Here is a 17,884-nt window from a genome sequence, read left to right on the forward strand (position 1 = left end):
TCAAGTAAAAAACAGATTTATTGTACAGAACAAACACCATCTGCACCATCTTAAATCATTGCAACAGATATGTTTCTAGGAAAAAAATATACCTGAAAAATTCTCAAGCTTAGATTCTGATATACTCAAGCACTTTTTTTTTTAAAGATTAATTTTATTTCTCCCCGCCGTTGTCTGCTCTCTTATGTCCATTCACTGTGTGTTCTTCTGTGTCCGCTTGCATTCTTGGCGGCTCCAGGAATCTGTGTCTCTATTTGTTGCGTCATCTTGCTGTATCCATTCTCTGTGTGTGTGGCTCTACTCCTGGGTGGGATGCACTTTTTGTGCAGGGCAGCTCTCCTTGTGGGGCACACTCCTTGCACATGGGGCTCCCCTATGTGGGGGACACCTCTGCATGGCACGGCACTCCTTGAGCATGGCAGCACTGCGCATGGGCCAGCTCATCACATGGGCAGGAAGGCCTTGGGTTTGAACCCTGGACCTCCTATATGGTAGGTGGGCGCTCTATCAGTTGAGTCACACCCACTTCCTGATACTTAAATATTAACTAAATAGTATCCAAACAGACAAGGTAAAGTTATTGCATAATTATTTAAATATTAACATGTAAAGAGCCCATAAATATAAATATAATAAAGCATTAACATGATTTACAATATGCCTGATGCTAATTTATGTAGCCCATGATTGTTTTTTCAGTTTGGCTACATACATTGGGCCCCAGGCTTTGCCCTTATCTGGAATCACTAAGAGTTCCCATTCCTGACCAGTGGAAGCAAATGTGAAGTCTTGGGTGCAAGTCCTTGCCATTTCCTTAAGGTCCACAGGCACGAGGTTACTGTAGGAGTTTAAAATTTCACTGATGACATTCTGATTTTCTGCCTTGGAAAGTGTGCAGGTAGAGTAAACAAGCAACCCTCCAGGACGTAAGGCCTTAATTGCAGACCTGCAAGTAACCAGAAAAATACAGAAATAGATTAGTCTGTACATTAAAAGAAAAATAGAAGGTCTGATGGCAAGGGAGCTTATATACTTAAAACTAATCTGACTCTAGTTCAGATTACAGTAACTCTGCCTATTTCTTATCCTTACAACTACTTCTTTCTAATTTATCATTGAGTGACTAGGAAAATGCTACTGGATGAATCAACATGAGAAAGGTGGACAGACATATTGTGTTCAGTTGGTTATTTTATTCTTTTAAGGATGGGAGGAAGGGGATAGGGCATACAATAATGGGTCTGTTTTTGGATATGCTGTGGTGCTGCTAATCAGTATGTGGGAAGAAGTATCTGAACTTTAGGAAAGGAGTTAGGGCTGAAAATAATAGTGGACATAATGAGAGTAAATGAGATTGCCCAGGAAAAGCGCAAGAAGAAAAGTAGACCAAAGACAAATACCCAGGGAATACTATATTTAAAGGGAGGGAGAATTTAGGAAAGAAATTAAGAAGCATTCATCAGATGGAAGAAAAGCTTGAGGGGAAAGATTGCAAAGAAGGTATTTTTTTAAAGGGGGAGTTCTGAACATATTTGTAGAAGCAGACCCAGAAGAAAAGTCTCAGGGCTCAAGATTGCTAATGGAAGAATTAGCTTCAGAAAAGATGGGATTCCAGCTTTTCATCTGAAACATGGAAATTCACAACAGACAGCTTTGATAATATGTGGGGCAGGATGTAAGGTCATCTACTGAGAGATGGAAGTTGAAAAGTTTTAATCTAGCTGTTGTGGTTATAACCTCAAAGCAATTACTAATCAGGAACTTCTTTTATATAAAGAAATCAGATTCCAGGATTTCTACTGGATCTAAGGAATATTATATTCAGTCTCACATCTGTACCTAAACAACTAGAGTCCATCCCAGGTACTAAATTTACAATGAAGATCCACATCATCAACATAATTTCAAATTCTGTTCTATGTGTGGGATTATAAAGAAGAATGAGGGGGAAGAGGATTTGGTTCCATGGATAGAATGTCCACCTACCCCATGGGAGGTCCAGGGTTCAAACCCAGGGCCTCCTGACCCATGTGGTGAGCTGGCCCACACACACTGATGCACACAAGGAGTGCTGTGCCACGCGGGACTATCCCCTGCGTAGGGTAGTCCCACGCACAAGGAGTGCGCCCTGTAAGGAGAGCTGCCCCACATGAAAAAAGTGTAGCCCACCCAGGAGTGGCGCCGCACACACGGAGAGCTGATGCAGCAAGATAATGCAACAAAAAAGAGACAGAGGGAAGCGGACTTGGCCCAGTGGTTAGGGCATCCATCTACCACATGGGAGGTCTGCAGTTCAAATCCTGGCCTCCTTGACCTGTGTGGGGCTGCCCCATGCACAGTGCTGATGCGCGCAAGGAGTGCCCTGCCACACAGGGGTGTCCCCTGCATAGGGAAGCCCCATGCGCAAGGAGTGCACCCCGTAAGGAGAGCCGCCCAGCGCGAAAGAAAGTGCAGCCTGCCCAAGAATGGCGCTGCACACATGGAGTGCTGACACAGCAAGATGATGCAAAAAAAAAGAAACACAGATTCCCGTACTGCTGACAACAACAGAAGCAGACAAAGAAGAAGATAAAGCAAATAGACACAGAGAACAGACAACTGGGGCAGAGGGGAGGGGAGAGAAATTAATTAATTAATTAATTAATTAAAATCTTTAAAAAAGAGAGAGAGACAGAGATTCCCGGTGTCACTGACAAGAATACAAGCAGAAGAATACACAGTGAATGGACACAAAGAGCAGACAACTGGGGGGGGGGGGGCAGGTAAGGGGAGAGAAATAAATAAAAAATAAATATTTAAAAAAAAAAAAAGAATGAGGAATTCTAATTCAGGACAACAAACTGATGATATGCTTTATCTCCTCTCCTTCCTGGAACACCCTCAAATGTGACAGAAAAAAAAAAATTAGGGAAGCAGATGTGGCTCGAGTGATTAGCTCCCGCCTACCACATGGGAGGTCCCTGGTTCAGTTCCTGGTGCCTCCTAAAGAAGACAGCAAGCCGGTGCATCAGGAAGGTGTGGCAAGCTGACACAAGAGACACAAGAAGAAAAACATAATGAGAGACACACAAAGCAGGGAGTGGAGGTTCCTGGGGCCTCCTAAAAAGGACAAGCAAGCTGTTAAGCATGCTGGGCAGGCATGGCAAGCTGATGTAACAAGACGATGCAACAAGAGACTCAAGAAGAAAAACACAATGAGGGACACAATAAAGCAGGAAACAGAGGTGGCTCAAAGTGATTAGGTGCCTCCCTCCCATAGCAGAGGCCTCAAGTTTGGTTCCTGGTGCCTCCTAAAGAAACAAGGAAGACGAACAGACACAACAAGTGCAAACAGCGAGGGGGTGGAGAAAAATAAATAATAAAATATTGTTTTAAAAATTAAGTACTCATTTAAAACAATGAAATAAATGGGATGAGGAGAATTATTAGCTGACAACAGAGTTCAACAAGTTTCTGAGAGATGCTATACAGAGGTCTGGTAACTAATAAAGAGGGTAGAGAGAGCCTTAGAAAATTACTGGATGACAGCCACAGAGGACTTATCTGTCCTGTAGACTCAGAGAGGCTTGGGACCTGGAAATGCCAGGTATCAAGTGGCATGAGAGTAAAAAAAAAAGCAAAGGTATTAATTGAAGGTATATATAAGAAAGCATTGGCTTCACACCACATATATCTCAACCAGGTAAAAAATTGGAAAGTTCTAACAAAGAAAAGTAGATTTTGGAAGATGGAAGACAGCCAGTCTGGGTACTGACTCTGCATTCTACCTTTGTGGGAGCCTCCAGAGTTATAACCAGCTCCTCATAAAGTGAAACAACTGGTCAATCTCACCCCTAAAAGAAAGCTCCAAGCACTTTTATTATCTTCATTATTTCATTATTAAATAAAAATGTACAAGCAAGGATGGCCAAGCAATGAAGGATGAAAACTGCTTAAGAAATATGTAAGAAAAGTACAAAAAAAAAAAAAAAACAGAAAAAAATTAAATAGGGAAAAACAAAATTCAAGAAACATAAGAGACATGGTAACAACCAATAAACTCAGAAAGATTAGAGAAGCTGTAGGGCCCATAAAACAATGACAGAATGCTATGAAAATGGAATAAAAGGAGCTCTCTTAGAAATTAAATATATGTCTACCAAAATAAAGTGTATTTTATAACAGTGTTTGGAAGTTTAAGGTTGAAAAAAATCTTCCCCTCAAAAGTCAAACAATAATAAATTAACAGAAAATGAGACAAGGAGGATCAATCAAGTAGATCCAAAAGTCAATTAACAGGGAGTACTAGAAGGAAAATACAGAGGATTGGGGGAGTTGGCTTAATGAAATAATAGGAGAAAAATCCACAATGAAAAAGGATGAGTCTTCAGAGTAAAAGGACTCATCAAGACTCCAGTGCATTCATTGTTATTTATTGAGCACTTATTATGTGCTGGCCATTGTTCTATGTGTTGGGTATATATCAATGAACAAAACAGGAAAAACACACACACATATAAACACATGCATATATACACACAAATATATATATACATATATATACATGCACACATATACAGACCTATGTATGTATATGTGTTTCCATATATTTTCCTTTTTATTTAATATGTTATATAATATAGGGACAATGAAGGAAGTTAAAGCATGATAAGAGGATAAGGAGTGCTTAGATGGTGAGTGCAGAGGAATTACAATTTTAAATAAGATAATCAGAATAGGTTAATATTTGAGAAAGTAATATCTAAGCAAAAGCCTGAGGAGATAAGAGAGTAGACCATGCAGATATCTAAGGGATATCTAAGGGACATCCCATGCAAAAAGAATAGCCAGTGCAAAGAATCTGAGGCATGTTCAAAGAAAGAGAAGACCAGTATGGCTAGAGTAAGATGAGCAAGAAGTTGGTAGATCAAATGAGATCAGAGCATTAAGAGGAGAGAGCACAGATCATGTAGAGGGTCTTATAGACCACTATAAGAACTCTGACCTTGTAACAAATGAAAAAAGACCCACACTTAGTTACATCATTGTTAAATTTCAGAACTTTTGAGACTAAAGAGAAAATGCTTCCAGAGAGAAAAAAATGGGTCCACTATAAGGTTTCAGGAATCAGACTGGCAGCCAAACTGTGTGTGTGTATGGCATAAAGAGACTTCCAAATTATCAGATGCCTTAGAAATTTTACCTCTAGCAAAATGAGGAAGTAGATCAAGAAAGAGGAGAAATGAGAAAGCAGATGTGGCTCAAGTGATAGGGCCTCTGCCTACCATATAGGAGGACCTGGGTTTGATCCCTGGGGCCTCATGGTGAAAAAGAAGAGAAAGCGTGCCTGTGTGGCAAGCCAGTGCCCATGTGGCAAACCGAGTGCCTGTGCAGCAAGCCAAGTGCCCGTGTGATGAGCTAGTGCCTGCGCAAGAAGTAAGTCATCAGTAAGATGACACAACTAAAGAGAGACGAAGGGGAGAGTCAAGGTGAAGCACAGTAGAGACCAGAAACTGAGGTGGTGCAATTGATAGGGAACCTCTCTTCACATCAGAGGTCCCCAGGATCGAATCCCGGTGAATCCTAAAGGAGAAAGACAAGAAGACAAAAAAAGAGAAATAGAAACAGAAGATCATGCAGCGAATGGACACAGACAGCAAAAACAGCAGGGTGGGGAAGGTGGATGGGAGGGGGGAAAAAAAGAGAGGAGAAATGGGATCTATAAACCAGTGAATATAATACAGAAGAGTCGTGAAGGGAGTGAAATCTCAGAATGACAGTTTAGTGGGAAGACTAGTGGGCAAACACCAGGTTGGAATGAGAAGATCTCCAGAGAAGAGAGAGAACACACAGAAAAGATGAAATATCTAAAAATGGAGAAAAACCTGAGGATTTGGTACATGAAATTGGGAGGGTGGGAGAGACAGAGAAAGAAAGAGAGAAGACAAGTTTTCCCATCTAATTTGATTCCAGGAAAATTCTTTCAGTGGTACTCCAATCAAAACAGTGAACGAATAGAGAAAGAAATGTAATTCTAACATATTTTTTTAACCTATATATTTCTATGACGATACAAATTAAAGAGTAGATATGACAGAGTGTGATAAACACCAGAACTTTTTCCAGAGGTCACTTATTAAAATTTATTTCTGACTGTTAAGGGGATTACCTTGCTAGAAAACTTATTGTTTAAGGTTTCAAATAAATAAATTTTATGGTATCCAGAGTTTCTAATCTTCTCATGCATTCATTTATTAATTTAAAAATATTTTGCAAAGTGCCTACCACTGAGAGTCTCCCAACATTTCAGTATCTATTATTAGCCTTTACAAAAATTACATGTATCATTTCCTTCTCACCCTCCTTTAAATATTCCCAATGGAACAAAAAAAGGCTCTTATCTAGACATCAGAGATGCAAACTGTTAAGGAGATAGCATCTGTGAAGTGGATTTGGCTCAACTGATAAGAGCGTCTGCCTACCACATGGGAGGTCCAGGGTTCAAACCCAGGGCCTCTTGACCCATTGATGAGCTGGCCTGTGCGCAGTGCTGATACGCGCAAAGAGTGCCCTGCCATGCAGGGGTGTCCTCCGCACAGGGGCGCCCCATGCTCAAGGATTGCGCCCTGTAAGGAGAGCTGCCCCGCATGGAAAAAGTGCAGCCTGCCCAGGATGGCGCCACACACATGGAGAGCTGACACAGCAAGATGACACAGCAAAAAAGAGACACAGTTTCCCAGTGCCACTGACAAGAATATGAGCAGACACAGAAGAACACACAGTGAATGGACACAGAGAGCAGGAGATGGGAGGGAGGGAGAAGGGGAGAGAAATAAATAAATCTTTAAATTAAAAAAATAAATTTTTTAAAAAAAGGAGATAGCATCCTTTTGTAGGCTGAATAATGCCCTCCCTCAAAAATGTATACACCTGTAGTAGTTTCGTATTATTAATGAATTCCAAAAATAGATATTGGATTACATTTGTAAACTGGCCTATTTACACATTAGGTTTTATTGGATTCAGAGTTTTCATTTTTACTTGATTAAATAATGAGGAAAGCTTTGATTGGGCCAAGTCAGGTAAAACTACATGGCAGAGCAGAGGAGTTAGTTGGAGTTTCGATGCTGGAGTTTTGATACTGGAGCTAGGGGAAGTAAACACACAGGAGAAGGAGATATGTGAGGAAAGAGAGAAGGGTTCAATAGACATGGCAAAGGTCCCTGGAAGAGAGACAAGCTGTTCACCTGAGTTGAGCCCAGAGAGAATTGAGCACCAGGAGAGAGACAAAGTCTTATCCCAGCCTACAGGTGATATTCGAAGAAGCTGGGAGCATGGAGCCTTAAGAGGAAAAGGCGGAGAAACGGACTTGGCCCAGTGGTTAGGGCGTCTGTCTAACCACATGGGAGGTCCGCAGTTCAAATCCCGGGCCTCCTTGACCCATGTGGAGCTGGCCCATGTGCAGTGCTGATGCGCGCAAGGAGTGCCGCGCCACGCAGGGGTGTCCCCCGCATAGGGGAGCCCCACGCGCAAGGAGTGCACCCGTAAGGAGAGCTGCCTGGAGTGAAAGAAAAAGTGCAGCCTGCCCAGGAATGGCTCCGCCCACACTTCCCATGCCGCTGACGACAACAGAAACGGACAAAGAAACAAGATTCAGCAAACAGACACAGAGAACAGACAACCGGGGTGGGGAGGGGGGAAGGGGGAGGTGGAATTAAATAAATAAATAAATCTTTAAAAGAAAAAAAAAAAGAGGAAAAGGCAAGTCGGAAGCCTTCTTGCTCTAACATGTGGCAACAGACTTTGGTGAGGAAAGTAACTTATGCTTTATGGCCTGGTAATTGTGGGCTTCTATCCCAAATAAATACCCTTTATAAAAGCCAACATATCTCTGGTATTTTGAATCAGCACACCGTTGGCTGACTAATACAACATCCTAATCCCCAGAGCCTGTAAATACATTACAGGAACTTTGCCAATGTGATTTAAGTATTTTGAGATGGGGAGATTATACTGGATTGTCCAATTGGCCCATTGTAAGCAACGGTCCTCATAAGCAAAAGAAGGAGGTAGGAGAATCAGGGGAAGGAATGTGATGATGGAAGCTGAGGTCTGAGTGTTGCAAGTGCTGGCTAAGGGTCATGAGCCAAGGAATATGAGCTATCTCAAAAGCTAAAAAAGAGGAAGAAGATTCTCTCCTAGAGCCTCCAGAAGCAATGCATTTTTGCTGACCCATTTTGAGCTTCTGACCTACAGAAGTTATAAGATAACAAATTTCTTTTGTTTTAAGCCACTAAGTTTGTGGTAATTTGTTATAGCAGCAATAGGAAACTAAAAAACACCCAGGGATGCCTTTTTTTTTCCTTCAACAGAGTCACACTAAGGTAAGGCATTTTCAGATTTTGCTAAATTGCATAACATCATAACCACCCTCATTTTGGACTATTTTCTACTAACTATAACAAATAGTATAGAATTTTCTAAAAAACGTTTGATTACTGTGCAAAGGGTATATGCAGTATTTAAATGCAGATATCTTTAAACCCCCATTAAAAGGACCTTACAAATTATTTTTGCCCTAGTTCCACAATTAGCTAAACCAGTGCTTAACCAAGTAAGTATGATTCCTTCTCATTAGAGTTATACGAAAGCATACAGAAAGCTTCCTCATTTGTAAAACAATGTTTCTGCTTGATGCAAATTTAATTTCTATAAAGTTGCCAATGTTCACTGATTCTTTTTTGCTTTCATTCCAACATTCATAATTTATCTTTCTAAAATTAGGTTGGTATAACTTAACTGCCTGCATTAATTTCTAAATAAGGAAATTGTGTGTTGGCATACAAAAGCTTTTTTAACAAATTGAGTTATCACACGATCCTAGGGCAAAATGTGAGTAATTCCTGTCAAATGATTGTTGCTAATTGCAGCTGCTATTTGTTTAAACATTATATTTTATCCTCTTGTTTGTGATAGTTATAGATTTCAAAAAGTACCATAATACTGTATTCAGAAATCAAGGATATCAGGCAATATGCAAAAACTTATCCTCAGAGTTCAGATAGCCAAGATTTTTCTATACTTAGAAATTGCCATCTGCCAGAGATGACATTTTCTTTCTCATGAATTCAATCAATCCATATTGAGGTACACGCCTGATTTTGCTGAAAGTATAAAGCTTTCTCTAAAGTTATCATATGTCTATACAAATCATAGCTTCTCCTCTATTGGTACATATATGGCAGTGGGTACTCAATTTTTGATAAAGCTGGAACATAAAATAACTCTATAATCAGAATGGTTCAATGGTTTGAAAACCAATACTTCTGGTCTTGATCTTCCTATAAAAGTTAAGAGATCAGTTTCTTATGACTTTTGCAATATTCTAGATGAAAATTAGTACTAAAATTTAAAGTTCTAAAATGTAAGTACCTGTGTAAATATAAGACCCTGTCCATAGTGTCTAGGATAAATAATCTGCTTTTATACTACTCACACATATTTTGAAATAGCCCATAAGAAACAAGGCTTAATATTACAGGTGTCATTCAAATCTTAAACAGTAGACTCTATATTTTCAGGATATTTAGACAGTGGGATGTGAGAGGGGTTGCTGTGGGACAGAAATAATTATAATCAGAACATAAGCTACTGCTTAAAAGGTCTTGAGAGAAGCCCAGTAAGAGAAACCTAAAATTCTGAAAGAGATAAAAATTAGCAATTAGAAAGACAGGGTTACAAAAGAAAAGAAAGACATCAGATTTGAGATCTGGTAGAAGACACAAAGATTCTCTATGTTTGTATGAATTTCTATGTTGGTGAAAATTCTTCTTTTCTCCTCCTCCTCCTCCTACTTTAGTTGAAGGAAGGAAAACTGAACAACTTACCAAGTGACATCCATTTTGGAACAACAGTATCTTCCTCTAACCTTCTTCAAAGGAGCAATGGTCCCTTGGCCTCTCAATGTCTCCAAGTTTCATAGCCTAACAAGATCCTGAGAAATATGATGTTTTTCGCCTGAGTTATAACCACTAACTATATTGTATGAAATTACTACAAACTAAGTAATATTAAGACTGGTATTATTCACTATTGAATTATAATTGATGCTCATAAGAGATTTCCAGTCATAGTTACAAGAAAAAGTCAGAAAACAATGTCATGATTATCTACAGTAGATGAAGCAAATGTATAACTATGAATTTTTTTTCAGGAGGTACGAGGGATGAAGCACGTGCTCAACCAGTGAGCTATACCACGCCACAAAAGTATTATGTTTGACCAGAGTAGGTAGAATGCTAACACTAATACTCTAAACTGAAATGAGAACTAGTAAATACTATCTTGGGCTTTATATGTTATTCAATACACAATATTGAACTATAATGCAAAGCTGGGGGAAGTACTTCTAAAACGAAGCAGAATTGCCACAAAATACAATCTATCATTTCCCAAAAACATATATATTTCCCTCAGAAGTCTCCCATCTGAGACACCCTACTTGAAATAAGGAATAAGATTTGTTCTCACAACACTGATATACGGAATAAAACTGATTTTGATTAATATTATAGTGTACAATACAATAGGAAATGCTTTTACCCCAAATACCCCAAACAGATTGAGGCTTTCCTGCCACAGAATATATTCCAGATACCCCAATGCTTTAAGACTGACATTGGCTACACAAATTTCCCCAAATTCTCAGTTGTCTTTCAGTGTAGACTGAAATGCATTTTGTGCTTGAACCACCTAGTTAAATGAAGCAGCTAGAAAAGAAAAAAAAAAATTCTAAAAAAAGACACCATTACATGCATCCAATGTGGAAAACAGTTGGGAGTTCCACAGAAAGTTAAGTATAGCATTAACGTATGACCTGGCAATCCCACTTCTAGGCATATACTCCCAAGAACAGAAAGCAGGAACTTGTACAGATATTTGCATATCGATTTTCAGAGCGGCATTATTCACAAATGCCAAATGATAGCAGCAATCTAAGTGTCCATCAACAGATGAAAGGAACAAAATGTCCTATATACATACAATGGGATAATATTTAGCCATATAAAAAGGAATGAGGTTCTCATATATGCAAGAACACTGATGAACTTTGAAGACTTCATTTGAGTAAAGCTAGACACAAAAATGACAGAAAATGTATATTCTCATTGATATGAAATAATTAGAATAAGCAAATTCATAGACTCAGAAACTAGAATATAGGTTACCATGTGTTGGGGTGATGGTAGGGAATGAGGATTTAATGCTTGGTACAGAGATTTTGTTTAGAGCACTGGAAAGATTTTGGTAATGAACAGTGGTGATGGTAGCTCAACATTGTGAATGCAATTCATTCCACTGAATTATATATTTGAATGTAGTTTAAATGGGAAATTTTAGGTTGTATATATGTTACTTAAATAAATTTTTTTAAATCACAGAACTGTACAACACAAATACTGAACCCTAATATTAACTATGGACTATAGTTATTAGTAATAATAATAACATTGTTTTGCTACTTGAAACAAAAGCACCACACTTATCCTAAGTAATAATAGGAATAGCTATATGTGGGGAGGGGATATAGAAACCTTGTACTACTTTCATGATTTTTTTCTGTAAACCTACAACTTCTGTAATAAAAAATTTAAACATTAAAAGACTACTAGATAGAATAAAAGTTAAATTAAATTTGTCATTTATAAAGAGAAAATCTTTCATTGCTTTTTTGCAGTTTGTAGAGTGCTCCTGAAAGGATCTCTATTGTGAGATCCAAAAACCTCTGAAACACACATTTTTTTCCTTAAATTTGTGGCTGACTCTTTGGCGTCATCATTTGCCCTGATAAACTGTTATAAGGCTATTTATGGTCAATACATCCCATGTGGCATAACTATTCATGAATTTGCAGAAAGAGTATTAATATGTTTGATTAGGGAAAGAGATGTGGCTCAAGTGACTGGGCTCCCATCTAGTGACAGGGTCTCCTGGTGAAGGCAAGTTGGCCCACATGCTGAGCTGGCAAAATGAAAGAGACAGAGAGGAGAGACAATGAGAGACACAACAAACCAGGGAGCTAAGGTGGTTCAAGCGATTGAGTGCCTCTCTCCCACATCGAAGGACCCAGGATTGGTTCCCAGTGCCTATTAAGGAGAAGATGAGAAGACAAGCAGACACAGAACACACAGCGAATGGACAAAGAGCAGACTACGAGTGCAAACAACAAGGGGGGTGGAAAAAAATGAATAGAATAGAATAGAATAATAGAATAAAATAAAATAAAATAAAAGTTTGATTAAATGGTGCTGCCTCGGATCCTACTATGGGGACAGGAGTCACATGATATACAGAATATATACTGTATTATCTTTTTAAAACCCCAAATTCCTGAATTTTAAACACTTCTGGCCTCAAAGTCTTGGATAAGATTTTTGAAATGTATTTTAGATCCAAAGGAGTTACACTACAAAGCAATATAAAATATCTTCCGTACTATATTTATGTCAAACTAGTCACATAGTTCTCTGACGAAAGCCTAATTTTATTAATTTTTTAAAATTTTCATGTAAATATAAATTTTTTAAAAGCATCAGGTAGGCAATAGAACAAGGGTTCCTAAAAAATGAAAAAAAAAGTGTTTTGATTTGTGTATTTTTAAAACACTCTTTGTACAATCAGAAACAAAGCCGATTTTTCAGGAGCTCTTTTTTTTTAACCACAAGTTAATTATTGCTTTGCTTTTCACTGCATTTCTCCATCCCGGAAAGGTCAGCTTAAAGAAAAACAGGGAATCAGACTTGAAAGTCATTTAAGATACTGGCTTTAAAACAATGCCAGTATATCTTTCTTTCCCAGCACAAGAAGAAAGGGGGACCACCTTTATAATTCCAGACTAGTCTATATAGTCTTTAAACTATTAATAAGTAAACTATGGTGAACAAGGAAAACAAGAAAAAGATTACCTGATTTTAATATTACTACTTTGAAGAAAAGCATCACCTCAACAAAAACATAAGCTCAATGACCCTGAGATAAAAATCATCTAAAATATCATGGCACACTGGCAGCTACCTAAATTCCAAAGGGATACCATTTCATACTAAACCAAAATTTAAAACATGATGTACGGTGTCCTATAATTCCTTTGGAAACTCTCCGAATTTAAAACAGAGAATGTGATTTTATAAATAGATATTAAAACAACCTAACACATTTAAAAAATATAAATTCCATTTTTCTGGTCTATTCTTCTGGAGCATGATTTTAGAAATTTGGCATTCTGTTGAGAGGGTCAGTATTAAGTAGATCACTAAATTTAACTGTTTTCTGTATTTAAAAAGGACAGAATTCAAATTGCAGAATAAAACAATCAGAACAGCAACAGTGCCATCTTTTGACAAAATCAGAAAGTGATTTCTCCTCCTTTCATTAATTCCTCATAATTTATCATCAGGAGAGAAATGAGTTCTTGTCACTCTTCTGTTGTAACTTGTTTGAAGTTTCAGTGACTACTTCGTCTACAACAATTTCTGGTGCTGATGTAAAGCAATCATAGACACCCGTACTTTAAAAAAATTAAGATTACTGCTAAACAGTGCTATGATTAATATACTTATTCCTCATCTTTATTCATGTCCATTTAATCCCCACTACAGTAGCAAAGTAACAGCTACTATACCTTTGGATGAAATATGGGTGAAGGGAAGAATCAAGTTAGACTTAAAAATTCCTTTATTGCCTCTTCTTAGAAACTCTGGCATTACACATCTTTAAAATTAATATTGTAGTTGTTTTAAACTAAAAATGAGCACGAGAGTATCAATCCGAAATGGGACTGACTGTCCTTTAAAACCGTTTAATATTCAATTAAAAATTTTAGAGATTCTGTACCCCTCTTTATAAGGCTATTTTAAACTTATGTAGAAAAGAAAAACAGTTATATATTAAGAATGTGAAAGATGTATAAAAAATACTGACAGTCTTTTTATCACACTGCAAAGTGACAAACTAAGACCAAAACTGATAAGGTGAATGCTTCCAGAAGACATTGGACAAACAGCACATATTTCCCCAGGAGTAAATCCTTACTCTTTCTTTAGACTAGAATGATTCTGAATAAAAGGAAAAATGGATTTGGTCTAGAAATCAAACATGATGCAGACTGCTATGTTCAAAGAGTAAAGGACACATGATAAGCCTAGCTAATAATTAATAATGCTACCTTATGTTTATTTGGTGCTTAAAGAGCACTTCACACATAGTCTGTAAGATGCATGGTAAATAGTCTGACCCAATTTACCAAACCTAGGATCACAAAAGACTGGCTTGCTCGAAGTTTTAGAGCTACTTAATGCAGCACAAAGACTGCTACCTTAATCTAATCCCAGGAAACAGACTGCAAGCTTTAACACTGTTACATACCCTGAAGCAAATATTAAGCCTGCTAAAATAAGTATCAATCTGGGGCAATAAGACATAGGATGCTAGATGCATACATTTTATCATCCCAATTGGTCCCAATACTCACTGAAGGTAAAGAATCACAATATACCTTTAGGCATTTTTAATATAAAGAAACTAAGAATTAATATGTCTGAAGCTATGACTCTGAGAAACTTGGGTTTGGAAACAGGGCCTTTGAATATTTGTCATTTTATAGAGCACATAATCCTTGCTTATTAAAACACTGTTGCACAGCATTTACAATGAGGTAAACGAAAGCAATTACCTCTTCTGAGACACAGCTTGAACCTCTTCATCACAGACTGTCATTTAAAACATGGTTTTAAGGAATTTTAACATATCAGACTGAAAAGAAACTCAAAATAGTTAATCCTTATTAAAACCCCAAATAATTTTGGTAATTCAGTTAATCATAATTTGTATTTGTTTTCACAACTCTAAAAGGTGGATAAAAATATCCATTTTCCTCAGAAACATGTTGAAAAAATGAGTGCACAATCAGCTAAATCAAAAGGAATCTAAGTATTTGATTGTCATTAATCCTCAACTTCTTGAAACATTCTCCCACTTTGGATTTCCTGGACACTACTCTTTGTTCATCTCCTACTTGTCTGAAGTTCCCTTTTAGTCTCCTTGCTTTTCTTTCATCTACTTCCTATTCCTTTAATATCAGTCTTTCCTAGAACTCAATATTTTGTTCACTTTTTCACTCCCCCCGCCCAAAGCTAAGTGCTTTACATGTTATCTCACTCCATCTTTCAATTAGTTTCTGAGGCATGATATATTATTTCTCCTTTGCAAATGAGAAAACTATGCAAAGAGAAATTAGGTAAATTCTATAAAATCATACAGCTAGTGCTGCAGTTTGATATGGTTACGAATTCCAAAAACAGATAATAGATTATGTTTGTAATCTGGTCTGTACCTGGGTGTGATTAAGTTATGACTAGGGCTTTGATTGGGCCACATTATTAGGGGTGGGGACTCATAGATATAAGGCATGGCAAAGGACAGAATTGAGGGTTTTTGATGTTAAGGGTTTTGATGTTGGGAGTTTGATGCTGAAGCCTTAAGCTGGAGCCCTGAGGAGTAAGCTCACAGAGGAAACAGAAGCAAGCCCCAGGAAGACAGAAACCCTGAACCCAGGAAAAAGAAGCCTGAGGAAGGGAGGAAGCCAGGAAGCCTGAACCCTCCCAGACGTCGGCAGCCATCTTGCTCCAACACATGAAAATAGAATTTGGTGAGGGAAGTTAACTTATGCTTTATGGCTGGTATCTGTAAGCTCCTACCCCAAATAAATATCCTTTATAAAACCCAACCGATTTCTGGTATTTTGCATCAGCACCCCTTTGGCTGCCTAATACAGCTGGTTAATGTCCAAACCAGGATTCAAATCCAAACAATATAGTTCTACAACTCTGGCTCAACAGTCATACTTGATGCCCTCTTCTCTTTCCCACTCTAGAGGCAGTCACCAAATTCTATCAAGTCTCCCATTGAAAATATCTTGCACCTCAGACCACCTGTTTTTATCTTCGTTCCATTCACTTAAGTAAAGGCCTTCATCATCTACTTCTTGATTATTGTAAAATATTTCAAATCGGTCTTCATACCAAAGGATTTTTCTTGTTTATCCTCCTTGCATCCTTCAGTATTATCTGATCAGGGGCAAATACTTCTGTTTCCAATGCTTGTTCTCACTTCCTTCCATAGAAATAGAATTTCTGTCTTAGTCTGCCAAAGGGGTACCAATGCAAAGGACCAGAAATCTGTTGGCTTGTATAAAGGGTATTTATTTGGGTAAAAGCTTGGGTAAAAGCTTACAGTCCCAAGGCCATGGAAGTCCAATTCAAGGAACCATAAGAGTTGCTTTCTCACCAAAGTCAGCTGCCACATGTTAAAGCAAGATGGCAGGCAATCTCTGCCTGGTCTCTCCTTCCCCTCTGTGCTTCTTCTTCTTTTTGAGCTCCATGGGCCCAGCCTCTTGAGGCTTCATGCTTAAGTGATCCTGTTGTCTTCTCTCTCCTAGCATAGGGATTGCTTCTTTCCCAGCCTTCTATTTCAGTCTTGCTGTTCTGCACTTTTCCTGATTTCAGTTGTAAGCTATCAGGCAAAATAGCTCATCTCTCCCCAGGGTCTCAGCTAATTGAGCCTTTTTCTTTCTGTTACATGGCAGGATCAAAAATGACAGCACTCTCTCTTCCTGTGTCTGTGTACTTTAAGTTGTCTGTTTATATCAGACCAGCAAGGGGGTGGGGATACAACCTGAGTCATGCCCACTGAAGTAGTCTAAAAGCACAAAACAATCTTATCAAATAATCTAATCAAAGTCATTCAGCTGAATTTAATGCAATCAAGGGTATCTCAGCCAGAAGAACAGATTAGTTTAAAAACAATCTTTCTCTTTTTGAGATTCATAAAATCATCTCAAACTGCCACAGACACATAGTTGTCCACCTAAAGCAACATTTCCTAAGCTGTACTGCAGTAAAGGTAACTATATGTCTAAGTTTGACCCATGACCCATAATTGTGAGTGGAAAAAATAGGTAAAATTTCTAAGGTTATGCTCTTTCACTCCTTCCTACTAGCTACAATGCAGATTAAATAAAGAGAGCTGGAATACCCACTTTGGATTGTGAAACTGAAAGGTAGATTGGGCTTAGATCCCTGATGACTACGTAGTTACCAGAATAATTCTGCCCATACTTTTATTTAAGTACTGTTATATTTGAGTCTTTCTCTCTTTTTCTCTCGTCTCTCTCTCTCTGTTATGCTGGCAGAAAAAATATCTTAGCTGATTACCATATTTGATACCAAAAATGTATGCAAAATGTACTGGCTCATCAATCAGGCAAGAGGGGGCAAGATCATAAATATTAGAAGTTAGAAACGCTGTGACTCTTAAGCCATGGTAAAACATTTAATAACATCATTGCTTATGATATCTTGGGAGACAGATCACATGCCAAGAAAGCTCATATAAATCTAGGGTGACTTGAAGAAAACCTCAAAATGTTAGTATTAATGAGAAGAGACTCAGGAAAGATGTGGAGAATGTGGAAGCAGAGATGGAAAGAATACAGTTATTCTAAGGAAAATTCTCTGCCTCTGGATTATAATCTTAGTTAAGTGAGAATTCAGTAATTAGGGCCTTGCAGGATTGAAAATCCAGAAAATTTCTATGATACAAAGTGGAACAGCGATTTAAAAAAAAAAAAAAAAAAGGTGGGTCTGAATAGGTAGTAGCTCTTTCAAAGATAAGACAGCTGACTCAAGCCTTTCTCAAGTACTTCTGAGTAAATGTTCTTTTCCAGACAATGGGTTTCAGCCCCAAAACAAAGATGCTGCTTTTATACTTCACCCTATGAAGTCCCCCGCAAAGTAAGGGAGAACCAGAACTGTCAGAGCATAAAGGCATTCAGATAAATAACCACTGT

At 38.1% G+C, this 17,884-nt stretch overlaps 1 protein-coding gene across 3 annotated transcripts in view; it reads right to left on the minus strand.

Moving 5' to 3' along the window:
• Positions 1-17,884, minus strand: part of NSUN3 (NOP2/Sun RNA methyltransferase 3) — a 95,452-nt gene continuing 77,568 nt past the window's right edge. For all 3 annotated transcript variants that reach the window (XM_058296032.1, XM_004446644.4, XM_058296031.1), the window contains one exon: positions 1-946. In XM_058296032.1, the coding sequence (XP_058152015.1) occupies positions 673-946 (274 nt within the window). In that variant the 3' untranslated portion in view covers positions 1-672. The remainder of the gene's footprint in view (positions 947-17,884) is intronic.

The sequence above is a fragment of the Dasypus novemcinctus genome, chromosome 4, assembly GCF_030445035.2.
Source record: "Dasypus novemcinctus isolate mDasNov1 chromosome 4, mDasNov1.1.hap2, whole genome shotgun sequence".
In the NCBI taxonomy this organism is placed as follows: domain Eukaryota; kingdom Metazoa; phylum Chordata; class Mammalia; order Cingulata; family Dasypodidae; genus Dasypus; species Dasypus novemcinctus.